The 25,859-nt window shown below is 56.4% G+C and overlaps 1 protein-coding gene across 4 annotated transcripts in view; it reads left to right on the top strand.

Annotated features, from left to right (window-relative positions):
* PACSIN1 (protein kinase C and casein kinase substrate in neurons 1) overlaps nucleotides 1-25,379 on the top strand; it is a 75,626-nt gene extending 50,247 nt beyond the window's left edge. For 2 of the 4 annotated variants that reach the window (XM_033216849.1, XM_033216851.1), the window contains exons 2-10: nucleotides 16,569-16,694; nucleotides 17,644-17,800; nucleotides 18,964-19,199; nucleotides 19,716-19,871; nucleotides 19,985-20,160; nucleotides 20,563-20,683; nucleotides 20,780-20,907; nucleotides 21,886-22,073; nucleotides 22,597-25,379. In XM_033216849.1, coding sequence (XP_033072740.1) covers nucleotides 16,632-16,694; nucleotides 17,644-17,800; nucleotides 18,964-19,199; nucleotides 19,716-19,871; nucleotides 19,985-20,160; nucleotides 20,563-20,683; nucleotides 20,780-20,907; nucleotides 21,886-22,073; nucleotides 22,597-22,706 — 1,335 coding nt within the window. In that variant the 5' untranslated portion in view covers nucleotides 16,569-16,631 and the 3' untranslated portion in view covers nucleotides 22,707-25,379. Of the gene's footprint in view, nucleotides 1-5,088; nucleotides 5,306-16,568; nucleotides 16,695-16,888; nucleotides 16,979-17,643; nucleotides 17,801-18,963; nucleotides 19,200-19,715; nucleotides 19,872-19,984; nucleotides 20,161-20,562; nucleotides 20,684-20,779; nucleotides 20,908-21,885; nucleotides 22,074-22,596 lie in introns of those variants that run through there. The other 2 variants (XM_033216850.1, XM_033216852.1) reach the window with 2 other exon arrangements.
* The last annotated feature ends 480 nt before the right edge of the window (nucleotides 25,380-25,859 follow it).

The raw sequence follows: 25,859 nt of genomic DNA on the forward strand, positions 1-25,859 counted from the left end.
TGTGGGTGGGCATTTGGGTTGCTTCCCATTTGAAGATATTAAGAATGAAGCTTCTATGAACATTCTTGGACATGCATTTTCATGGCTATTAGCACTAAATATTGCAAAAGCTTCTTAACTGGTCTCCTTGCCTCAGCTCTGGTCTCCTTCTAATCACTTCTCCATGTAAAAACCACTGTGATCTTCTGAAAACGTAATTTAGATCCCTTTCTCCCCTTGCTCAAAAGTACCAATGGCTTCCCTTCATACTTAGAATAAAATTCAGAGTCCTCAGCATGGCCTACAAGGCCCTCTGGGAGCCAGCCCCTGCCTGCCTCTTCTTTATCACTACCTCGTTTGCCACCTCTCTCTGTCTGGTTTGCTCTACCTACCATCCATTCATCCATCCTCCCATCCACCCATCCAACCATTCAGCTGAGGGCTGCTTTCATTGTGCTCAGCTTACTGCCACCTCTAGGACATTTGCCCTTGCTGTTCCCTCTGCCAGAAATACTCTTCCTTCAAATCATCACATACCTCCCTTTCTCCCTTTATTTAGATCTCTGTTCAAATGTCATCTCTTCAAAGGGGGATTCTAAAATGTTCCTGCCTCATATTCTCTGTCTCTTTAATGCACATTATTAATATTATTATTGTTGTTATTATTATTTTGAGACAGAGTCTCACTCTCACCCGAGTTGGAGTGCAGTGGTGCGATCTAGGCTCACTGCAACCTCTGCCTCCTGGGTTCAGGCAATTCTCCTGCCTCAGTCTCCCGAGTAGCTAGGACTACAGGTGCATGCCACCACGCCTGGCTAATTTTTTGTATTTTAGTAGAGACATGGTTTCTCCGTGTTGCCCAGGCTGGTCGCGAACTCCTGAACTCAGGCAATCTGCCTGCCTCAGCCTCCCAAAATGTTGGGATTACTGGCGTAAGCCATTGCACATAGCCCACATTAATTTTCTTGGTAGCACTGCTCACCATTTGAACATATTTATTTATGATATGTCTCCCTTTGGCATGAAATCTCCCTGAGGTCATGGACGTCGTCTGTTTATCTACCGTGCTCCATCCTAGAGCAGTGTTGCACATAGCTGCAGTCAGGAAATGCTTGTTAAATGCACGAAGAAACTAGCATGGGATTTAGTCAGACACCTCAGTACTGACACCAGCTTCATCCTGCAGCTGTGAATTACAGTATGGGGCCAGCCCCTTAACCTAGAAGTCTCACACTCTGATCACCTGGGATCTTGTGAAAAATGCAGATTCTGATGCGGGAAGTCTGGGGTGGGACCTGAAATGCTGCATTTCTGACCAGCTTCCAGGTGGTGCACAGGCCGCTGGGCCTTGGATAGCCAGGCCTTAACTGCCCGGAGCCTCAGTTTCCACACCTGTAAAATGGCTCATTGTGAAAAAACAGTGGATACGGTATAAAGCACCATGCATAGTGCCTAGATGTAGCAGGGACTCAGTGATTGTAATATTTGTTGCTCTTCCTCCGGGCGCCTGCCAGGGCCAGTGGACATTTTCTCCCCCAGTCTTCCCCCTCCCAAGTACCCACCCCACGTGCTTAGCCGCCTACACAGAATCCCAGTAAAGCCTTTCCATTTTCTTTTTCTAGAGCTGGCCAGCCCTGCCTGTTGTGGGCTGGGGTTGGGGAGGATTCTGGCACTTTGACAGTCATGGGAATATTATGCAGATGAGATGCAAAGCAGCAGCTAATGAGCACTGATTGCATTTTCCCTGGCTCTGGGGAACATGTGGGATAACTGTGCCGAGCTGGGGAGAGGGGGCAATGAATGCTTTTGGGGAGCTGGATAAGGAGGCAAGGAGGGGGTTGACAGAAGGAGTAGGCATCTCCCAGGGGCATGAGGGCCGCTGCCTTGTGGTGTGGGCCAGACAGCCTCCTCTGATCTCACCTGTGGGACAGGAACATGGCTAAGGTTCAGGAACAGGAGCTGAGGTTGGGCATGGAGTGTGTGTGTGCGTGTACGTGTGTGTGTATGCACGTGTGTGTGTGTGTGTGTATATATAATGTAGGGGGTGTCCTTGGGCCAGTGTGGGACCTGCAAGTGGGAGAGTAGAGGGCCTTCATTCCCAGCAGCAGATGGGGCTAGATTAGGCTGACAGTGGGGGTGGGGTGGGGGTGGATCTTCTCTGGGCTGGGGAAGGAGGGGGAGACAGAAGGGGTCAGCTTCTTCCACAGGGCCTGTCTGGAATCCGTGAGTGTGGGAGGACAGGACGTGGGGTCTGCTAGGCAGCAGATGGGGCCGGATCAGGCTGACAGAGGGGTGGGTGGGAGGGCAGCCGTCTTTGGTATCCTTGGATGGAGCCCGGCTCTTTAGGAGAAAGATGATCCAGGGCTGGGGGCCGGCAGGTGGGCAGGGGGCTCTGCTTACAGCACCTGGGAACTCAATCCCTCCCTATCCCCCAGCTGAGGCCTCCTCACTCTCTAGGAAGCCTCTGCTCTTGGGCACTGGGAGCCCCCACCCTCCTGGCCTAGGCCTTGACCTGAACTCCCTGCCAAGGACCTCCAGGCCTGGGGATGGCTGACATCAGACTTCTGGCCCAAGGAAGGCAAGGCTGGAAGTCACTTCTGAGGTTGATTGTGGGGTCCTTGTGCCCACCACTTGATTGGGACTTCAAGTACTTACGATCTCATCCTGCCTTTTTTTTTTTTTTTTTTTTTTGAGACGGAGTCTGGCTCTGTTGCCCAGGCTGGAGTGCAGTGGCCAGATCTCAGCTCACTGCAAGCTCTGCCTCCCGGGTTCACGCCATTCTCCTGCCTCAGCCTCCCGAGTAGCTGGGACTACAGGCGCCCGCCACCTTGCCCAACTAGTTTTTTGTATTTTTTAGTAGAGACAGAGTTTCACCGTGTTAGCCAGGATGGTCTCTATCTCCTGACCTTGTGATCCGCCCGTCTCGGCCTCCCAAAGTGCTGGGATTACAGGCTTGAGCCACCGCACCCGGCCTCATCCTGCCTTTAATCTAAGGATAGAAATGAACTTGGCTATGAAACTTTTAGAAACTGAGTGGCTGGTGCTGTGTTTCCCAATCAGATCTTTCTTAATGGAATCAACGTGAGGCACTGGAAAAGGCTTGGTAGGCTGAGGGCTTGAATCCCAGCCTAGCCACTGGCTGCGTTTGTCATTGTGGACAAACTGCTCAATCTCTCAGAGCCTATTTCCTAATCAGTCCAGTAGCCTCACCATGCAAGGCCCTGTGACAGCCAAAGACTGCAGGAGAGCCCCTGAGACAGGCCCAGGCTTTCTGGGAACCGACTCGCTCGTCATCTCCTCAAGGGCAGGGACTCTGTTTTGCCCACAGCTGTATCTGTGTCTAGAACCATCTCTGACACATGGTAGGTGCCTAGTCAGTGTCTGTTGGATGGATGAAATGCCCCATTTCTCTATCCAGAGATGATTTTTCTCTTATCTCTTGACATCTCTAATACTGGGATGCGTCATGCAATTATGTCTGAGTTTCACCAGCAGCAGCCTTGTGATTGAAAGGGGTCTTGGAAGTGATGAATACGGAGGAGCTATCATTATTATTAAAAGAGGGCCTTTCTCTTAATTTGTGGTGGCTTCTGGTTCCTTTCTGTTGTATCTGCCCTCTCTGGGGAGCGTGGGGTCCCTGAGAATTACCCTGGGGCACAGGGGCTGCAGTGACCGTTGCCCGAGGCCCTGCGGTGGTGCTGGGCTGGGGACAGCACGTCCTGTGGGGCATGCTGTGTGTCCTGGGCCCCAGTCCCCACTCTGGTCTCCTGCCACCCACCACCCACACTGTCCCTCCTAGGGGGTGGCAGAAGTCTAGAAGTCTGTGTGAAGCCTGGAATTCTCTTCTCGGGGAGAGTCATTTCACTGTGCCCTGTCATAACTCCAAGTACCGATGCTAGAGGGGTGAGGAGGGATATGTGTGAGCCCCCTAGGCTGAGGGGGCTCTAGGGGGGATCTAGTGAGGATTTTCAGAATGAGACTGAGGGAGGGTGGGCCCGGTCTCCACCCCCACCGCATTCCCCTTCAGCAGCAGAGCCGAGGCACTGCTAAGATCAGATTAGTGCCTGATCCCCAGGTGGGGCGGAGCAGACAGGCAAATCCTCCCCTGGGAGGCCACTTGTTATTCAGCCCCTTGATCCTGACACTTCTACTCCCATCACTGAACCCCGCCCATGAGGCTAGCATCAGGGCTTGTGTGTGCCGCGTTGAGTTTGTATAGGAAGGGTTTGTGTGTTACAGGTTCTGAATCCATGTAGATGTGTGTGCGCGTGTCTTCAAGATGTGCATATGCTGATGTTAGTGTCACAGTTACGTGTGTGTGTTATAGGTGCATGTGTAGGAAGATACACAGACTTGTGGAAATGCATGTGTGCAAATACATGTAATGGGTGTTTGTATCTGTAAATGTGTCGTTGGGGTGCACGTGGCCTGGACACACATGAGTGTGTATGGGCCACCCCTGTGTGCACTTGACTGGTGTGTGGCAGCCATGGCCTGTGGGAGAAGCGTCGGAACTGGCATCACAAGGTCTCAGTGCCGACAGCTAGCCCAGGAACCTTCGACACTCAAATTCTTTTACTGCTGTGGCCCTCAGCTTCCAATCTGTAAAATGGGTATGAAGTCTCATGGCACGAGGTTGTGCATGAGCATCTCTCACACTCAGCCTGGTCTAGAAAAACTCAAATTTTTGAGTTTTCATCAAATGAGAGAATAAATGATTAAACAAATAGAAATGCCTCACAGAGCAGCATGCGCTGAGATTTTAAGGACCCAAGCGAAGTGCATGGAAATGTGCAGCTGTCTGGAAGGACGGTTGGGAGGTGGGATCTTGGGGAGAAAGGGAAGAAAGGGGATGGAGCAGGGCTCCCCAGGCGAGGGTGGCGGCTGAGCCTGTGTACCCACCAGCCTGTCTGTGGCCGTGAAGTGTGTGCGTGTGTGCCCATGTTGATGCGGCGCCGGCGCCGTGCGGGAGGCGGGCGTCCCCTGCTGTACATGGGAGGGAGACTGTCTGTGCAGAGCATTGCCCAGTTGCCATAGAAACGAGCAGAAGGAGGTGGGTGGCTGGAGAAGGAGGCGGGTCGGGAGGGGGGAGTGGGGAGGAGGCAGCGGTGGAGGGAGCTGGCTCCTGCAGTTCTGGCGCTGCTGCCTTCCTGAGTGAGCAGTGGAGGGAACCCTAGAGGACCGAGCCCCCAGCCCGGCGCCAGGCCCCCTCTCCGCCCGCCACCACGGAGGAGAAGGAAGACAGTCAGCCCCTCCGGCCCTGGCCTGGCCCAGCGGGGGCAGTAAGCTCCTACCTGCCCGCAGCTTGGTGCCCACACAGGCCCAGGTAGGCATTTCGATGGCTGGAAGAGGCTGTGTGGAGAGTGGGGAACGGGACTGCCCTGCCTTCCTACCGGCGGCACCTGGTAGGAGCCAAACAGGCCATCCGGAGGGGCTGGGCCAGGGACCCAGCTGGGGAGTGGGCTGTGGGGTGCAGCCAGCATCCTGAGAGGTCTCGTCAGAGCCTTGATCCTCCTCATCGGGGGACTGTCCCTGTTGTCTTTCCTCCTCTGTACCTCTTGTCTCCACCACCGCCACAGGTCCTGACTTTGCAGCCATGCCCCCTCCTTGGGGCAGCAGGCCGATGGAGGCTGGAGCCTCCAGGGACCCACAGTCTGAAGCTAGACAGGGTAGGCGGCAGAGGGCAGGGAGGAGTAAGGATGCCCCAGTCCCACTCAAGGCACTGCTAGGCTCTGGCTGTTTGGGATAAGCAGACTCACCTCCCACGATCTCCCGATGACGCCAGAGCCTCCCTGCTGGCCCTGGATGGTCTCAGGCACTGGGCTTAGAGCCCCCTGGTCAGGTCAGAGGCATCTACCTCCTGCCCCATCCTCAGGCCCTTGCCCTTCCTCGTTCTCCCTGGAGACTTAGTGAACTCTCCCCAACCCTTGATCTCCCAAAGAATCCCCGTGCCCATCCCCAGCAAGCCCAGGGCCTCCAAGTTGGGGCACCAGGGAGCAGGCCTCTGATGGGGTGAGAGTGCCTGTGGCCCTCCCTCCTGCGCTCTTCGTCCCCCTGCTGCAGTGCTCCTGGGGACAGACTCCTGCTGCTGGGGGAGCTCTCCGGCACTGCCACTGCGGAGGAGCCTCTGCCGGCTGCTCAGGAGGGGGCGGGGTGGGGTGCAGGGGAGGAGCTGGGCCCTCTGTCCCAACTCTGGGCAGGGAGGGGACAGGAGGGGGCCCACAAGAGTGCACAGGTGGGGCACACCTGGTCCAGGTTTGCCCTGGATGAAGCTGAGCCTCCTTGGGTGGCATAGGGAGGAGATGCTAGCCTGAGAGGGGGCAGAAGGTTGATGTGTGCAACTATGGGCGTGCTTAAGGTCCTGCCCTTCTCCACCTGCTTTCTCTGCCGCATCCCCTGAGAGCCCAGCTGGGTCTTTCGCTGGACCACAGTGTGAGGTGACCCCTTCCCCTGGCACTCGAGTCAGAGGGCCTGGTGCAGGGGCTGAGGAGGGGTCGCATGATGGGGAAGGGAATACACGCTGAGAAGCTGGTGTGGCTCTGCTCATTTCTGCAAACATTAGATGCACATCCACAGAGTGCTGGACTTGGGGGCTCCCACTTTGGGATCAAGGGCCTAGGAGGAAGAAGGGCAGGTCTCGGGTTGGCAGAAATGGGATGCAGATTCGCCTGTGCGCACTGACACTGCCTGCCCCTGCTCCTCCGAACCCTGCACTCTCCTCCCCGACCAGGGTGGGAGCTGGTATCTGCCCTGCCTCACCTCCTGCAGCAGGGCCTGCTGGCCTCAGTTGCCTGTCAGCAGCTGCCCCCACCTCCACTGGAGCAGGGGCTGGTGAGGCCTGGAGGGCAGGTTCTTTGGGTGAGAGCTGAAGGAGTGTCTGTCCACTCAGCAGGCCCTCCAGGCCTGGCCCTGACCTCCCGCCCCTGGCCTGCCTCGTCTGGGCCCAGGCCCCTCCCTGTCAGGTTGCTGCTTCACAGGTCGGCTTGGGGCTGCCTGTGCTTGCTCTGTCTTTCTCCCACATTCTTGCCACCAGATTCTGGGGCAGTGAGTCCACCAGGATGGGCTTCTGGGATACATTTCCCTGCCCCACTTCATTGCACACAACGCACCCACAGCCCAGGGCACCCACCTGGAAGCCGGATTGAGACTTGACCTCCCCCAGCAGACCTTCTCATGTGAAAGGGAGCTTGAGGGAGGCCCCAGGAGCACTGAGAGGCCTAGAGCTCAGCAGGGGCTGGGGCCTGAGACACAGGAACAATCTGGCTCCTGGCTGGTCCCTCCTCACTGCCCTTGACCCCCATGCAGGAGCTGGCAACGGTGAGGAGGTATCTCCAGCTGGCTGTCCGTGGGCATCTCAGGGCTCCAGAACTGAGCTCCCATCCCCTCCAACACCGTTCCTCCCTCAGTATCCCCAGCTCAGCAAACAGCAGCTCTGTCTGCCAGCTGGTCCGGCAGGAGCCATCCTTGACTTCTCATCTCACCGTCACATCCAAACCATTGGCAGATCCTGTTGGCTGGAATGCCATAGCACTTCCAGACTCCAGCCTCTTCCCACTCCTTCTAACATTACCTCCTTATTCTGAGCCCCCATCTTCCCTCACCTGGGGGACTGCAGCCACCTCCTAGAGCTTCCCTGCCCACTCTGCCCCACCGTGGTTTGCTCTTCCCCCAGCAGCCATAGATCCTTTAAAACAGAAGCCAGATCACATCCCACCTCTTCCCAAACCCTGCAGTGGCTCCATGTCACTCTGCTAAAGGCCTCCTTCTGACCTACAAGGCCCTCCCCAGTCCCCTCCCTCAACCTCTTCAGCCTCACCCCTCCCCTTCCCTCATCTGCGCAGGCCACATGACCCCCTTGCTCCTCAACCCTGGCAGCCAGCTTCTGCCCCAGGGCCTTTGCATGGGCTGTTCAGGCTGCCTGAGTGCTCTGCCTGGCTCCCTCCCCATCTCCCTCAGGCCTTTGCTCCAAGGCCACCTGCTCAGAATGACCTTCTGTGGCCGTCCTGCAAACAAAAGCACCACTCCTCTCCTCCATCTTCCCTCCCTGTCCCCTCCCCTGCCTTGCTTTCCTTCACAGCCCTTGTCACCTTCTAATATCCTTGATTACCACTTATTTATCTCGTTTCTTGCCTGCTCAGCCCCTCTATAATGTCAGCCCCACAAGGGAGGCGGTTTTCTGTCTTATTCACTGCTATAGCCCAGCTCTGCACCCTGAGAATCAGGGCTGCAGTGTAAAGCCAGGAGTGTCTCCCTTGGGGGCTGGCTCAGTGTCTGTGCTGTCGTGGGGGCCTATGATTCCGTCCTCACAGGGGAAGATGATGCCCACCTACCTGGGCCATTGCCTCAGGGACATTGGGTCAGACAGGACGCTGGGCCTGCCCGGGTCCGCACGTCTTCCTTTTCTCCACTCCAGCTGTGGCCACAGCAGCTCTGCCAGGCCAGGCCCGGGAAGAGAGCGAGCCGCAAGCACCCCAACACAAGCCACTGAAGTGGGAGGGCCACGGCCCCTTCTTCCTGGTCGGAACTCATCCCTGTGTTCCCTGTGTTGCAAAAACGTGCTGCGCTCCCACCAGGAGTGCTGCTGACAGAGAGGGCGGCGTGGCCCCTGCTCTCTAGGCAGCCACAGAGGCAGTGGGCACAGGACAGACAGACGCATCCCTGCAGAGCAGCCAAGTGTGTGCTAACTGGTCTTGAGAAAAGAGATGCCCCAGAGCAGACAGGAGGGGGCCCTGCCTTCCCAACAAGCTCCTGCCCCTGCCTCCCCATCTGTGGGCATCTCACTCTGGGCTCCCCCAGAAGCCAACCCCAAGACAAGGATATGATTCATGTAGGAGGTGGCCCACAGAAACACTGAGGGTGGGGAAATGAGACGGGGAAATAGGCAGCCAAAACAGGGTGCTTTACCAAGCAAGTTACCACTGCAGGTAATTCAGCTCACTCCAGTTGGGGAGCTCTGGGAGAGATTTTGAACACACCTTTGACTCAGTCCAGGAGGGCAGGGGAGCTGGGGTATATATACACCACCTTCCAGTGGCTCTCCACTACCCTTTGCCCTGTCCCTCACGCTGGCTGAGTTTTCTCTGAACTGTTGTCACCACCTAATGTGGTGATATTTATTATATTTGCTTCTTGGCTTTTTGCCTGTGCTGGAGTGTAAGCTCCATGAGGGAAGGGCTGGTCTTATTCCCTGATGAACCTGCCCCACCTGAAACAGGCTTAGAGGCCCTCTAAAGATGTGGGCTGTGCAAAATGGTGTCTTGTCTACTTGACTTGAAAGCAGGGGAGGGATGTGGGCTTTTTGGGGTAATTTTCGGGAGGAGAGAGAGAGGGTCTGGGCTCCTAAGAGGGTGGCCAGAGGAGGAAGGGAGAGCACAGGGATGGTGAAGGGTGAAAGGTCAGACCAGGAGTGGGCTAGGGAGGAGGAGGGGCCAGCCACAGAGGCTGGGGTGCCTGAGGCTGTGTCTGAGGCTTGCCTGTTCTCACAGGTGGACCACCAAGGGGTGCCTTGTGGCCCTTCCTAGCTGGGATGAGCCCACCTGGTCCCCTCCGCCCTGGGCCTCTCTGGAGCCCTCCAACCTTGAGTAAGGTCTGAGCTCTGCCTCCCTGAGTCTCCCTATTTATGTTTCCATCCTCCTCCTTCCTCCTCACCTTGGGATCATCATTTCTAATGAGCAGGCCCCTTGGGGACTGCCTAGAACACCCCAGGTTAGAAGGGATGGAGGTCCAGGGGACTGGGAAAGCAAGAGGAAGCCAGGCCTGAGATCTTCCTTTCATGGGGGACCTGCATATCTGAAGGTCCCAGGTGAGGCCCAACAGTCCTGGAAGGACTCTGGGGGTGTTAGCTGAGGAGGGGAGAAGGGGAGCCAGGTGATCCAGAGAGATGAGGCTCCTGTCATGAAGACTCTGTACCTGTTAATACCCATAATACTGCAGGTGAACTCTGGACCTTATGTGCACTCATTTCCTCCTACACCAATCCCATGGGGTAGGTGCTATCATCACCTCCATTTTGCAGATGAGGAAACTGAGGCACGGAGAGTTTAACTAACTTGCCAAGGTCAGTGGCAGAGCTGGGATTTGAACCTCATCTCCAGACATTCTGTCTGGCCCCTTGGTGCTGTTAACTATTGTGCTAATCGACTTTTTGGGACACCAGGTTGCCACTCCTGAACCAGCAAGACTGTTTAGGGCAGAGCATGCCTAAGAATGGCACCACAGGGCTGGTGTCAGATGAGGGGAGGGGTAGGCGAGGGCTGGGGTATTTGGGGAAGGCCTCCTGGAGGGACAGGGACTGAGCTGGCCCTTGAAGGGAAGCAGGCTTTTTCTGGGGGAGGGGTGAGTGACAGGAGGGAGGATGGCATACGCTCTAGGCTGGGTTATGGGGAGACATGAGCAAAGGGGCAGAGGCTCTAGTGGATGCGGTGCATCTCAGCTGCCTTGACTCCTCCCCGCTGCATTCGGAGCCCCCCAGCTCCCAGAGATGGCTCAGAGGCCCTGTGTGGCCCCAGGCCAGGCGCTGTGAGCCTGTCGGTCTATCTCTGGGTGAGGCGAGGGGTGGGTTGGGGGGGCACTGCTGGGAATGTCTGTGGGACCTGAGACCCTGGGGGAGAGGCAGGCAGCTCTGGTTTCTCCATGGCCCTGTCCCTGAGCTGAGCCTGTTCCAAGCAGGGGAGAAGGCCTTAGGCCAGGAGGGCTGGAGTGACACCCACAGAGAGCTGGGAGCAGGGGCAGGGGAAGGACCATCCCTGGGTCTGAGTCTGGCTCTGACTCCTCCCTGCTGTGTGACCTTGGACAAGTTATCTAACTTCTCTGAGACTCAGGTACTCGTCTGTAGACTAGGGAAGACAACAGCCATCTCAGTGGGCTGTGAGGTTTGGAGATAAAGCGTGTGAGGAGGTGCTCACAATGGCACACAGTAGGCACTCAAAATTGCTGTGTCGTCGATGCTACCTGCGTGCTGCAGCACCCCTGAAGACAGAGGGTGCCATGCTGAGGGCAGGATGGTCCTGGGACCACAGGGAAGAGGAGACCCTGGAACCGGGCCCTGAGGGCTGGCCAAGAGGAGGGAAGGGATCTCCAGGAGAAGCCCGGCCTGGAGACAGAAGGTGGGTGGGACTCGGGACCTCCTCCTGGCTCCTGGCTCTGGTTGTATCATCATCATCATTGTCAACATTGGCTGGGTGCCCACTGTGTGCAGGTAGCTGTGTCTGGCTCTGGGATAGAAAATTCATCATTTCTGCGGTTTATTAAGTGAATGTGCAGAAGGTCCTTGGCATTTATTCATTCATTCAACAAAAGTGCACTGCGCACATACTATATGGCCAGCACTACACTGGATGCTGGGAATACAGCAGAGAACCAGACAGATAAACACCGCTGACCGGACTGAGTGACATTCCTGTGGGAAGGAGGACATGCAACGTGATGAATGCCGTGCCGTGGATGGCGTGTCTGCTGGTGACGAGGGCTGTGGAGAATAATATGGCAAGGACAGGCAGGAGGTGGAGGCTCAGGACCTGCTGGTGTCTGGGAGCAGCTGGGTGACTCCCAGGCCTGTGGTTGGTGACCACTGAGGTAGGAATCCACACAGCGCCTTGGACCACACCAGGCCTGGCCTCTCCGGGCTCATGCTCTTAATTCCTCTGTCCCTTCCTCAAGCCAGGAGTAGGTGGAACACAGCTGAGGGCCCTGCCTTCCAGCTTCTCCTAGAGGCAGCTGTCAGGAGATGCCTGGGCCTGAGGAGAGACGCTTTTACCCTGGGGCTTCTTTGTCACTGAGGCCTCCATTACAGACTTGGCCCACATCTCACTGGTAGTAGTTGGGGGAGCTGGCTCCAGAGCCCTGCACCCCCCGTTCGGCACTTCACAGGCTGCATCATCCTCATGGACAAGAAAGGCAAGACCCTTCCTGGCTCCACAGAAAGAGAGGGCTGCCCCTGAGATGGAGCTGTTGCCCCCACTACAGGCAACGGCAGTGGTGGATGGAGAGTGAGCGCCGACACTTGTGGAAAGCTCACCGTGTGTCAGGCGCGGTCCAGTGGCCCGAGGTCTAGTGCTCCATTTAATCCTTGCAACAGCCCATTTTACCAATGAGGGCGCCGAGGCCTGGGAAGAGGAAGAGATCCACGCAGTCTCACAGCCCATACATGCGAGAGCCAGGGTTCGAATCCAGGTTATTTGGCTCCAGAGTCTGGGTTGTAATCCTACTTTGTGCTGCACAGGCCCCAGGGTCAATCCTCACTCTGCCATCCTATAGCCGTGTGATCTTGGTTTACCTCTCTGAGTGTTGGTCTCCGCAAGAAGAAAAAGAGAAAGCCCCTGCCTGTGAGGACTGCTGCGAGAATGAATGAGGTGCTGGGTGCGAGGGCCTGTCCTGAGGAAGTGCTCAGTAAGCCTTGCTTCTGCTCTCCCTCGGGGGTCCCGGGGAATGAGGCTCAGCAGGGGCCATGCAGCAGGGGCTTTGGCTGGAGCGAGGATTGAATCCCAGCTCTGCTGTTTACTGTCTCAAAGGCCATGGGTGCACTATTTTAATCACTCCGTGCCTCAGTTTCCCCATCTGTAAATGAAAATAAGGCACACATAAAGCGTCTAGAGCAGTACCTAGCACACAGTAGGCACTCGGTAAACACTAGCTAGTGATAGCCAATGTTAATGTCAACACCTCTCTATGTAATGATAGTGTGGTGGTCAGGAGTGTGTGCTCTGGATCTGGACGCTGGGCTCAAGTCCCAGTTGCACTTTTCCCAGGCTGTGTGTATTAGGCTCCCCAGAGAGACAGAACCAATTGGATGGATGGGTGGATGGATGGATGGATGGATGACAGATGGATAGATAGGAAGGTAGAAAAGGATGGATGAGAGGGGATTTGTTAGGGGAGCTGACTCACATGATTGCGAAGAAGTCCCATGTTACGCCGTCTGTGAGCTGCTGAGCCAGGTGGGCCAGTACCATGGCTCCAAGTCCAAAGGCCTAAGAACTGGGGGGCCAGTGGGGTAACTCTCAATCTGCCAAAGGCCTGAGGACCGCAGGGGCTGCTCATGCAAAGTCCCTGGGTCCAAAGGACACAGAACCTAGAGATCTGATGTCCAGGGGCAAGAGGAACGTGTCAGCTCCAGAAGAGAGTCAGAACTCACCTTTCCTCTGCCTCTTCCTTCTCTCTGGGCCCTCAGCCGATTGGGTGGTGCCCACCCACACTGCATGAGGGCAGATCTTCCTTCCTCAGTCCACTGATTACAATGCCAGCCTCTTTCCGAAACACCCTCACAGGCATACCCAGAAATAATGCTTCGCCAGCTCTCCAGGTACCCCCTAATCCCATCAAGCGGACCCCTGAAATTAATCATCACACTTAGCAGCCTCTGGCAGGTTACTTCGCTGCTCAGTGTAACAGCAGTTCCCATGTCACACGGCCGTTGTCTATTCATTGAACTCCCACATGCAGTGCTGTGCACCGTGTGTGGGACATTCGGCCCTCACTGCCTGCTGGCCACTATCATTGCTGTGACAGCCTTAAATCATAAGATCACGCAGGGATGGATGCTGTGATGCCCTGGGCTCACTTCTCCCCTTGGTACCTGGACAAGCTCTGTCCCTGTTACATCCCTGAGTCCCTGGATTCTCAGCTACAGTGTGGGGTGACAGCAGAATCCGCCTGGTCAGATTGTGGTGAGGATTAGAGGAGGTAGATTCGACATGTAAATGGTACGTGCCCAATCAATGCCAGCTGTCACTTATTGAGACACTAAAGGGTCTTCAGGGCTGAGTTAGCCTCACAGCCACTGGTGAGAGAAGGCAGATGGGCCTCGTGCCCCTTTGAAAGGTTGAGGAAGGTTAAGAGCATGTCGAGTGTGCCCACAGGGAGTGCCAGGTGCCAGCCACATCCCTTTCTGGCGGTGAGAGATGCAGCCTTTTTCGTGACAGCAGGTACCAACTGCCCTTCAAGAAGGACATGGCATTTGTCCAGAGTTGAGCCTCCTGCCTGCCCCCAGGGTGGGGGTGTGAGGCTAGTTTGGAAGAGGCAGAGGTGGGGTGGGAACGTGTGTCTAGCCACATGATACAGAGGTCCACACACTTTCTCCTGGCTCTTGTTCCTGAGCCCACCCCTGTGTGGGTCAGAACTGAGGCTGGAGTTGCGAGGGCCTGGAGTCTGCCATGGGCTGGACACTAACCACCTCATCTAATCTTCAGTCAGTCATATCATCCTCATTTCCCAGCAAGGCCCAGAAAGGCCTGAGAATTGCCCATGGCCACACAGCAGGTTGGTAGCAGAGCAGGGACCCCGAGGTTGGAGCTGTTTCCACTACGCATGCTCCCTCAGCTGGAAGCTGCAGAGACGCATTACCTGCCAACACCAAGGGTGGACCCCAGCAAGTTCCAAGAGCCTTGGGCCTGGCCTTTTCTGGACGAGGTGGAGAGTGGTCTCAGCCATCGGGCATTTTGGCCTGACATACCAGGTCTCAGCTGCACTGTCCCTTCCCTCCATGCTGACAGCACCCTCCATCCTGGTTCCCAGCTCCCTCAGCTCTCCCCCAGCACAGGCCAGAGGGTTTCAAAAATATACACACGAGGCACATTAAAAAATTCATGCACATGAGGCAAAATTAAAAGGGCACGAAAGGACCTACAGAGAAGAGTCTCCCTCCCCCTGCATACCCTGGCCACCCCATTCCCTGAAGAGGGTCGCCATCACCAGTTTCTCTTGTGGTCCTCCCAAAACACTCCCTACCTATGTATTTTGCCCAGCCACACGGGTCAACACCTTGCTCTTTTTGCTTTAGTGATGTGGTCTGGGGAAGGTTCCATTCAGGAGCAGAGCTTCCAAGACAGGCCTGCACCATAACTTACTGACCCAGCCCTCTGTGGACAGGTATTTGGGCTGTTTCCGGCCTTTTGCGTTTACAAGCAGTACTGTAGTAAATAATCTTGTGCATCATCTGGCTGACTGACTGGAAGTAAATTCCTAGAAGTGGTGTTGCTGGGTGAAGGGTGTGTACCCCATAATTGTATCAATGACAATTGTATGGTATTAAGTTACTTTCCCATTACCGTGGGTGAGAGACAAATGACTCGGGTTCTACCTTTGTTCCCACGAGGAATGCCTCTACCCTCCACCCAGCTCCTGCCCACCCCCACCAGCCCACTGGCAGCTATGCATTACCAGGGGTCGGGGCAGAGTTCTGTGTGACATTAAGGGTTCTAGAAGGGACTGTGGCCCCAGGGATACCTAGCTCACCTGGCTGACCATGCTTCCTTAAACATCCCTGCTTTTTACTTCTCTGTATCTAAATTTAGAATGTTCCTTATGAAACAAGTACTGCTTTATAAGTGAAAAGTGCCAAGTTAAGAAAAGAAAAATTCAGACTCATTTCTTTGTCCCTTGATGAAATCCAGCCGTCCTCCCTCTCACCCATCCCCACTGTGCGTGTTTATGGGAAAGTCTGTCTGTGGTTCTTCTAAAAGGGAGGGAACAAAATATGTTTAGATGCCTGAGGGGTGCAAGAGGCAATATGGGGTTATTACTGGGAAAGAGCCCCAGGCCCCGGACAGATGGGGAACCCTAGGGGAAGGGACATCCTCAGCCAACCATTCTTACGTGTTATTGCCCCTGCCCTGAGCCTGAGAGCCAGCTGCTGGTAAGGGCTGGGGGTTCCCTGGACCCCCAGGTTGGGCTGAATCTTGCAGAGGCCAGCCCTCCCTGAGCATCCACACTGTCAGGGTTCATAGTCCTGGGACTGCAGTGCAGAAGCAAGAAGGTGTCCCCTAGTGCCGGGATCCAGCTAGAGGCTGGCAGCTCATAGCCGGACCAGGCCCAGCCTGGACTCTGCTGCCTCTTTGAAAACCAGGCCCCTGGCCCTCTGAGTCCTGGCTCCTGACTACTGAGCCATTCTTGCCTGGGGTAACAGCGAGGCCTGGCTGGGGGAGGGGAGGAGGGGAGTACCCACCGCGGCCCTGGGGCAGCGCACGGCCTAGATTGGATAACCGTGATGCCTGCCGACAGATCCAGGGCAGACACAGCCACCCCAGATGCTCCCATAGATCTTGGTGGTGTGACCTGTGAGATCTTGGTGGTGTGACCTGTGAGATCTTGGTGGTGTGACCTGTGAGATCTTGGTGGTGTGACCTGTGGGCCAGGACACCACACATTGGGATTCCCAGGAGATTTGTAAGGAGCTAATGGGGGCTGCTGAGGTTGGCAGCAAGGGCAGCCGGAAGGGCATTTACAGGGTCCCAGGGCTCAGATAACTGAGGAGGCGCTGAGCCTGGGCTCCAACAGTCCAGGAGACAGAACCAGCTCTGGGGGCTGGGGCTGGGGCTGGCTTCTGAGTGGAGGTGCTCATATTGGAGCTAGAGGATGGATTCGAGGGAGGGGGAAGGAGGAGGGATGGGGAGTTGGGCATGAGGGTGCTACAGGGCGACTGTTGGGGTTACTCTAGGTCTGGCGAGCTAGTTTCTGGACAGGAAGCTGACATCCTAATGCAAACCTCCTCCCATGGAGCTCCATCCCATCGGGTTGGGGACCCAGGACTGGAATGGGGCAAAGGGTGGAAGGCCCTTCTCTCATCTCCATGGATCTCTCTCCTGCCCTCCCAGTGCATGAGCAGCTGAGCCTGCTAACCGCAGCTCCGCACTTGTCCATCCCCCTGCGGCTACACCATGTCCGGCTCCTACGATGAGGCCTCACTGGCTCCAGAGGAGACCACCGACAGCTTCTGGGAGGTGAGGCTCTCATGATCTCCAGGTTCTGGGGACCAGACAGCGTGGCTGTTTGGAGGCCAGGCTCCCCTATTACTCACCCCATGACCTCAGGCCCCACTCCCCAGTCCCCCAGGCCCCTCCAAAGCCCTGGGTGTCCAACAGGCAGCGGTAGCCATGAAGTGGCCCAAGAGCACTGCCCACTGAGCCAGGAGCCCCTCTCTCCCCACAGCTGCCCCAGAGAGAGCCTGTGGCATTTCACAATGTGGGAACAGGCCCTTTGTGACTCTGGCATTTCCATCAGGCAGGTACGGCACAGCCTTTCCCAGCTGTTCCTGTTTCCCTGGCTCGCCCCTGATGCTGAGGTGGGCAGGGGTGGAGCGCTGGACACAGAGAGAGGGAGTGAGCTCCCAGAGCCCCACGGGGCCCCTTAAGGCGCGGCCAGAAGCCAGCATTTTCAGAACCTTCGGAAATATCTGAGACCTGGAGGGAAAAAATTGCTATTGGCTCACGAAACCCAAGACGAAAACTGCCAAACCTAAATTAATAAGCGTTTAATGAGATGTCTACAAAACATAATATTATGTCAAGAAGCTGCAGCTCAACTCAACGCTTATATGACTCTATATAAATATAATAGATTTAACTCGCAAAAACAAAATGAATAATTCATTCCAGCCCAAGTCCAAATTCTAAAAATCCTTCTGCATTTTGTGGCAGCGAGGAAATCATGTTTAAATTGGGGTGAGGGTGCGTGTAGACGGTGGGGCCTGGCGCAGGGTGCTGGAGCCTCCGAAAGTTAGTTTCCCTGGTGCGTTGCGGCTGGGCCGCGGGGCTGGGGGCGGGGGCGGGGCCGGAGGCCGTGGGCGGGACGGCGGGGCGGGAGACAGTGGGCGTGGCCGTGCTGGTTGCAGCGGGCGGGGCAGGGGACGCTAGGAACCCGCGGGAGTGGTGCTCGCTGTTTGGCCGCCAGGTGGGGAACTACAAGCGGACGGTGAAGCGCATCGATGACGGCCACCGTCTATGCAACGACCTGATGAACTGCGTGCAGGAGCGCGCCAAGATCGAGAAGGCGTACGGGCAGCAGCTCACGGACTGGGCCAAGCGTTGGCGCCAGCTCATCGAGAAAGGTGCTCCCACAGGCGCACATCGTGCGCGACCCCCGGCCGTCACCGGCCCCCTCGGTCTGGGTCCTGGGAGCCCCGGCTGCTTGCATGCACCATACTCTGCATCTACCAGCCACAGGACCTTTTCAGGCGCTGTTCCCTGCTAGATCAAACCAGGCCTACCTGTTCATCTGTATTTTGTACAACTTTAGGTTGGATTAAAAAAAAAAAAGCAAAACACTTTTTTATATTAAAATAATTCAAACTTTGTGAAAGCTGCAACAGTAGCACACAGAATTCCTACACACCCTTCCCCCAGACTCACTGGCCTCACGTTTGTTTTGTCACCGACTGTTTATTGATATGCATATGTTCCGAACCTTCTGAGAGTAAGCTGGAGCCATTATCCCTGTTTACCCCTAAATTCTTCATGTATCTCCTAAGAACGAGAGCATTTGCTTATGTAACCAGAGTTCAACTATCAAATTTGGGACATGTAATACAACTCATACACACATTTACCATAACAATTGTGCTTGCTAGTCCGGGATCTAGCGCAGTCGCACATTGCCTCTATACATGGTGTCTTCAGGTTCCTTTAATCTAGAACAGTTTCAAGTTGCGGTTTACATATACTTGTTCATGTTATTCTCTTGCAGTATACTCTAAACCCCATGAGAGCAGGCTCTGGGCCTGCACCACCTAGCACAGTGCCCTGCACAGAGCTGGTGCCAGTACACAAACAACAAGTCAATGTGGAATGACTGGTCCCCAATGGCCTCCTGGCATCTGTCACAAGCTTCAGCTAACATTCCTAGAGCACCTACTGTGTGCTTGGCGCTGTGCTGGGCTTGTCAGAGCTCACAGGGTCCAGGCTGTCCCCCTCTGACCCCACTCTGTGGGGCTCACATGCTGACGGGAGAGATAAGGAGGAGGGAGGTACAGCTGCAGATACTGTGAGAAGAATGCAGCGAGGGCTGCAGGCCATGGCAGGAGGGCAGAGCAGTCAGGGAAGGCTTCCTGGAGATAGTGACTGATGTGGGCCCTAGAGGATGGGGCCATGTAGAGCAGAGGAGGGCATTTCTGTTGCTATGGCAGGAAGGGAAAAGCCTTAGAGAAGGGAGGTGTGAGGGGGGCCTCTGGGCAGGGGGCAATGAGGTTCCTGTGACCTGTTGCCACTCCCTCAGGCCCACAGTATGGCAGCCTGGAGCGGGCCTGGGGTGCCATAATGACAGAGGCAGACAAGGTGAGCGAGCTGCACCAGGAGGTGAAGAACAACCTGCTGAATGAAGACCTGGAGAAGGTGAAGAACTGGCAGAAGGACGCCTATCACAAGCAGATAATGGGTGGCTTCAAGGAGACGAAGGAGGCTGAAGATGGCTTCCGCAAGGCCCAGAAGCCTTGGGCCAAGAAGATGAAAGAGGTGCTCAGTGGGTGCTGCCATGGGTGGGGTGGGGTGGGCCCGTCTGATCAGAGGGTTCTGATCCCAAGGAGGGCTTCTATGGATGGGTGGGCTGGGCACTGCCCTCCACAATTGTGCCCACAAGGGAGCAGCACTGCCTTCCAGGAAGAAATATTCACAGATGGGTGGGCAGTGCCCATTGGGTAAGGAGACCCATGGGCAAAAGGGCACTGTCCCCAGGAAAGATACCAGCAGGGCAGATGGGCACATTGGCCCCTGGCTCCCCAGATGGGGTGGGCACTGCACTGCCTGACAGGAGGGTATCTGCAGGGGAGCAGGCAGTGCCAAGCAGAGACACAGCCACAAATGGAGGAGTGCTGCTCCTGAACACCTGGAGCCAGGGCCTGCATCCCTTCTGGCTCTTAAGAGTGTGGGCTCACAACTCCCAGGGAGTGGGCAGGGGAGGAGTTGATGGATGACCATGTTTGCTGCTGGTCACAGATGAAAACCCTACTCCCTATTCCCCCCTCCCCACAGCTGGAGGCAGCCAAGAAGGCCTACCATTTGGCTTGCAAAGAGGAGAAGCTGGCCATGACACGGGAGATGAACAGCAAGACGGAGCAATCGGTCACACCTGAGCAACAAAAGAAGCTGCAGGACAAAGTGGACAAGTGCAAGCAGGATGTGCAGAAGGTGCTGGCAGGCGGGGATGGCAGCAGGGGGTCTGGGGTCCCCTTGCAAAGGATGGTGGCTGGGAGCTGCAGGCCTGGCTAGGTGTCACCCTCTCTCCATTCTGGTGCCCACAGACACAGGAGAAGTACGAGAAAGTGCTGGAAGATGTGGGCAAGACCACACCCCAGTACATGGAGAACATGGAGCAGGTGTTTGAGCAGTGCCAGCAATTCGAGGAAAAGCGGCTGGTCTTCCTCAAGGAGGTGCTGCTGGACATCAAACGGCACCTCAACCTGGCTGAGAACAGCAGGTACCTGGGCATGGCAAGCACCGAGGGCATAGGCACAGCCAGCAGATGGTGTGACTGGCATGCAGGGCATCCCAGCCCTACATCATAGTGATGGGAAGGGGAGGCAGAGCTGCAGGAGTCAAGAGGGATGAGGCTTCAAACACAGGGGCTGTTGGGTGCAAGCTGACGCACACTAGGTACTCTAGAAATACATGCAGGGTGATGGGTGAATGCCTAAGGTGGGAGGGAGAAGGGAGTTCACCGAGCATGCCCGGAGCTGCTTCTTGCAAAGCCCACATGATTCCTGGCTGGGCAGCATGCCCAGCACCCTGCTTCCCTGAGTGGACTCTGGTCCCTCACCAAGGATGAGAAGGGGCCATGGTGAATCTGTGCCCTCCACCTCCCCCATTTCCCTGAGCACAGCTACATCCATGTGTACCGTGAGCTGGAGCAGGCCATCCGGGGGGCTGACGCCCAGGAAGACCTCAGATGGTTCCGCAGCACCAGTGGGCCCGGCATGCCCATGAACTGGCCCCAGTTTGAGGTGAGGATATGTGGGGATGGGAAGGGGAGCCTGAAGAGGCTGAAAGGTGCCTCAGGGCATAGTCCCCCAGCCTGACTGCTCCACTGGCCCCACCAGGAGTGGAACCCAGACCTCCCTCACACCACCACCAAGAAGGAGAAGCAGTCCAAGAAGGCAGAGGGAGTGGTGCTGACCAATGCCACTGGGGCAGTAGAGTCCACATCCCAGGCTGGAGACCGCGGCAGGTGAGTGCCTCCTGTGGAGCTTCCTGGGGCCAAGAGGGACCCACACTCTGGGGCAGCTGAGTTGTGCTTCAGAAGACAAGAAATGGTCTAGATCATAGCAACTATGTCTCCTCTCTAAAGGAGAGTGGTAGTTCATCACTCTAAAGCAGCGGTCCCCAATCTTTTTGGGACCAGGGACCAGTTTTGTGGAAGACAATTTTTCCACCGATGGGAGGGGGGTGGTTTTGGGATGAAACTGTTCCACCTCAGATCATCAGGCATTAGATTATCATAATGAACGTGCAAACTGGATCCCTCGAATGCGCAGTTCACGATAGGGGTTTGCGCTCTTATGAGAATCTAACGGCGCAGCTGATATAACAGGAGGTGGAACTCGGGCGATAATGCTCCCTCGCCTGTCACTCACCTCCTGCTGCGCTGCCTGGTTCCTAACAGACCACGGACTGTCTGCAGCCCCAGGATTAGGGATCCCTGGTCTAGATCATAGGAACCAAGCCTCCTCTCTAAAAGATAGTGATAGCGGATCCTTCGAGAACACCTGCTGTGTGTGGCGCGGTTCAAGTGCGTAAATATTCCCGTTTTACAGATGGAGAAACTGAAACCCAGAGAGGTTAAGTGACTTGCCCAAGGTCACATTGCTAGTTAATAAACCTCAGAGCCAGATATGATGCCCAGGAGGTCTGACTCCAGGATCCTTGCTCTTAATCATTAGGTGGTACTCTTCCTCCCGGATGAAGACTCAGACGTGCCCTGGGGTCCCCTTAAATGCCCTCTCCCTCTTGGGCTGAATAATAACGCAAATGGTCCTGCATTTAAACATCTGTTTAAAGAGCTCATGAAGGTCACCCCTCCTATGTGGCCAATCCTTGCTCTAGACTTGGTAGAATTCAGGGTCAGAGCTCTGATTAGGAGGAGTGGTTAGCCCTTGGGGTGTGGTGCGGGGAGACATTGAAGCTGGGTCCTCCCTCCGCGTCTCAGTGTTAGCAGCTACGACAGAGGCCAACCCTACGCCACCGAGTGGTCAGACGACGAGAGTGGGAACCCCTTTGGGGGCAGTGAGGCCAACGGGGGTGCCAACCCCTTTGAGGACGACTCCAAGGGAGTGCGAGTGCGGGCACTCTACGACTATGACGGCCAGGAGCAGGACGAGCTCAGCTTTAAGGCCGGTAGGGCGGCTGGGCGGGACAGTGCCTGAGCAAGGCTTGGGCCTGGATTGGGTGTGTGGTGGGGCAGGGGCGGTGCCTGAAAGAGAGGCTTGGGCCTGGATTGGGTATGTGGTGGGGCAGAGGCAGGATTTGAAGACGGTTTGCGAGGATTTGCAGGGAACTAAATGGGGCGTGGCCTGGGTTGTGGGCGTGACCTGGGCCCAGGATGGGAGTGGGGGCAAGATTTAGATTGGTTGGTGCCAGGGGCGGAGTCAGAACCTGAGAATAGTGTGGATGCGAGGTCTGATTTTGGGGGCGGACCCGACACCCAGATTAGGTGAGTGGCTGAAGTAGGCCAGGACCCCTATGCCAAGGGTGGCATGTGAATGTTGGCATAGAACTGGGGCTGGTCTCCAGGGGCAGGGCCTAAGAATCTAAGACCCAGTGCAGTAACCGGGAGGAGGGTATTGGAGGGCAACTGGTGTGTTGAGGGAAGGGCAGCCTTCTCTCTGAGGCACCCCCCACGCTGTGTTCTTTTTCCTAGGAGACGAACTCACGAAGCTGGGCGAAGAGGATGAACAGGGCTGGTGCCGTGGGCGGCTGGACAGCGGGCAGCTGGGCCTCTACCCTGCCAACTACGTGGAGGCTATCTAGAGGCCCTCCCTCCATACTCCCCTCACTCCTCCCCACTGCCTCCCCTCCCCTCCCACTCTCGTCTCCTTCCCCTCGCCATAGAGTTCCAGACATATTTTCCGATCAAGCTTTTATTTTTTTAAAAGTCAAAACAGAACAAAACAAAGTATACAGAGACAGAGCATTTGCAGGGCCACCTGGAGGCTGCGGTGCTGGGGCTTGGGATGATGGTCCCAGGGTAGGTAACAGGCTTAGGACTTAGCCCAACATCACAACATCTGCTCTTTAGGTTCCACCAAAGAGACTCCTGAGCCCTGAGAGATGTCTCCTGACCCTTCCACCCTGCCTCACTCCCTCCGTCCCACTCCACTCCAGGCTGCTGGCACCTGTCCCATTCCCTGGCCTGGTTTCCTAACCTTTTCTTCCTCCCCTGCCCTGCTTCCCTTCCTCCACCACCCTGCTGTCAAAGGCCTCCTCTCCAGACCCCAGGAAGGGAGGCTTCCCCATCTTTAGTCTTCCACTCTAACCTGGGGAGCATCCTTCTACTCCTAACTGCGTCCCTTGGGCCCAGTGGGACCTCTTCCCCGCTGGAGGTTTCCAGGGGTCCCCCAGACATGAAAGAGGGGTGAGCTGGAGGAAGTCATGGTGTCACTGGGGTACAGGAGGGTGAATGAAGGGCATGCAGGCTCTCAGCCCGGGTTGTGCCAGCCCTCCCAGCCCCAGGCCCATCTGAGGGACCAAGACGCTGTTACCCAGGCCCTTCTTTCCAGCCATCAGCACTTTGAGCATCGGCTCTTCAGCAGATCCAAACCCCCTCAGCAACTTGCAGAGGACCTGTCCCCTCTCATAAGTCCCCTGGCCTAGGGTGGGGACCCCCAAACTGATGGCAAAGCCAGCAACAGTAGCAGCCTCCTCCTATTTGCTGGGGAGCAGGTCATCTTGTCCCCCTGGCCTCCCAAGCTCCCTCCATGTCCATCCAAAAACCATAAAATCACTGGGTTCCACATCAGCCTCCATGAGGCCAAGCCTTGTACCTGCAAAGCTCTTGGCCTAACCATCTCTCCTCTTCTCTGACCTGCCTGGGGAGCCTGCAAGGGCCCCATGGGTGCCTCCAGCCTGAGACATCAGGGGAGAACCTGCAGCTGAGTTTGGCAGAAAGGAGGAACCCTGGCCCTCAAGAGGAAGATAGTCACATGTCTTTCTTCCTTGTCCCCACGGCCCCCGGAATAACATTCCCCCTGCTGGCAGCCCTTCCATCTCTCCAAGCCTGGGTCAGAGTGAAAGGACCTTTGGGGGTGGGTGGAAGCGAAGGGCCCACCTGCTGGTTGGTGAGCAGTAGTGCCGGAGTGCTAGGTACCAGCCTCTCCCGCACGAGAGGGTTACGGGGTCTTGGGAAGCAGACCAGGGTTGGACAAAACTCCATGAGGGTGGGTAGCTGGAAAAAAAGTCTCTTGGGGACCTCTGGGGCAAGGAGCTGAGAAGTCCTGCCGCACCAGGTGAGACTTGCTTACAGTGGATGCCACTTCTAGGCCTTTGGACCGCAGATGCCCTCCTTCCTCCTGCACATCTGGCCTCCTGGGCCTCCAGGTAAAGAGAGAGAGCCAGCCCAGCCCTGTTCCCCCTCAGTCCTCCTTTGCTCTTGCTGCTTCTCCCAACAGCCCACTGTTAGGAGGTAGTAGACCCCAGCCTCAAGGTTCTGACCTTCTCCGTGTGGGCACGGAGGGTCCTGACACTCTGGCAGGGGCCTGAGCTGGGGCAGGCCTCCCTCAGGGCCAGGGGTGATGGCACCCCAGGGACAGGCAGACCTCCTTCCTGCTGCCAGCACCTCCTTCCTTATCACTGTCTGGTCTCTGGGCCTTGGCTGCAGCCTGAGATGTGTCCTGGGCTCCTCAGAGCCTGAAGCAAGCTTTTGGAAGCCTGCAGTCCTCCCAGCTCCAGCGCAGAAGTCTCTCCAGCCTTTCCCCAGGCAGGAGCTGGGGTAGGGGGCCTCTGTCCCTCATCACTTACCTTGGAAAGGTGGGAAGCTGGCAATCTGCATCTTGGGGCCTGGGCTCCCCCTCTCTGTGCCAGTGGCTTCCCAGCACCTGGGGAGGGGCTGCAGCCCCAGCTGGACTCCAGCCTGTCCCTCTTAGCACTCTAGCTGCCCACTCCAGGACAGGGACTCGAAACCCCCTCCATCCTGAGCAGCCACCTCCAGGGCCCTGTTTGGGATCACTCTCTCAGTCTCCAGGCTCTTTAGGGCCCCAGAGCAGGAGGGTCTCCTACCTGGAAGTCCCCCTGAGCTCCAGGGCCCAGCCCTACCTGCCAGTGCTGGTGTCAGGGCACTCAACACCGCGGGTGGGGGCCGCGCCCCTTGCCATGCCCACGGCCTCCTCCTGTAGCCCCTGCCCGCACCCTTGAGGCTGCACGGGCCCGCCCTGGCGGGGCTCGGCGAGTAATGTGTTTTGTCCCAAGTTAACCACCATTCTGCGGCCTGGTTCTGTAAGGAACCGGGGCTGCCCCACCACCCGCTGTCTGCCGCCCTAGGCGTCCTGACCCCATTAGTTCCGACACTTGTGAAACTCCGAGAAGTGCTGTGGTCTCAGCAATGCACCTGTTTTGTACATGATTGTGTAATTTAAAGGTATATAAATACAAATATATATATATCAGTTGTGATTGTATGACTGTGGATAAAATCCAGAATTGTGTCAACCTGGCTGCACATTGTCATCTTGAGTCTTGTGCGCCTTCTTCAGCCCTGGAGGTTTCTGAGACCTCTGAGAGCTATTTGTGGTTGGGATGCAGGAGGGTAGGGGTGGTGTCTGAGCAGGACTGGATGCTGTCCTGGCCAACCATCCATAGACTGGGCCACTGAGGCCTGGTCCCTTCGCCCTGCAGGGGCCTGGGTCATGTCTGGACTGGGGAGGGTGATACTGGAGGCTCCTGGAGCTCTGGCCCATTCAGGTCCTGGGTGCCTGGTGACAGGCCCTGACCAGGAGAGCTGGGCATTCAGGGTTCCACACGCATGGATTAAGAGTGAATGAAGCAGCCAGGCGTGGTGGCTCAAGCCTGTAATCCCAGCACTTTGGGAGGCCGAGACGGGCGGATCACAAGGTCAGGAGATCGAGACCATCCTGGCTAACAGGGTGAAACCCCGTCTCTACTAAAAATACAAAAAACTAGCCGGGCGAG

This window comes from Trachypithecus francoisi, unplaced genomic scaffold (genome assembly GCF_009764315.1).
Source record: "Trachypithecus francoisi isolate TF-2019V2 unplaced genomic scaffold, Tfra_2.0 Lachesis_group10, whole genome shotgun sequence".
Lineage (NCBI taxonomy): Eukaryota > Metazoa > Chordata > Mammalia > Primates > Cercopithecidae > Trachypithecus > Trachypithecus francoisi.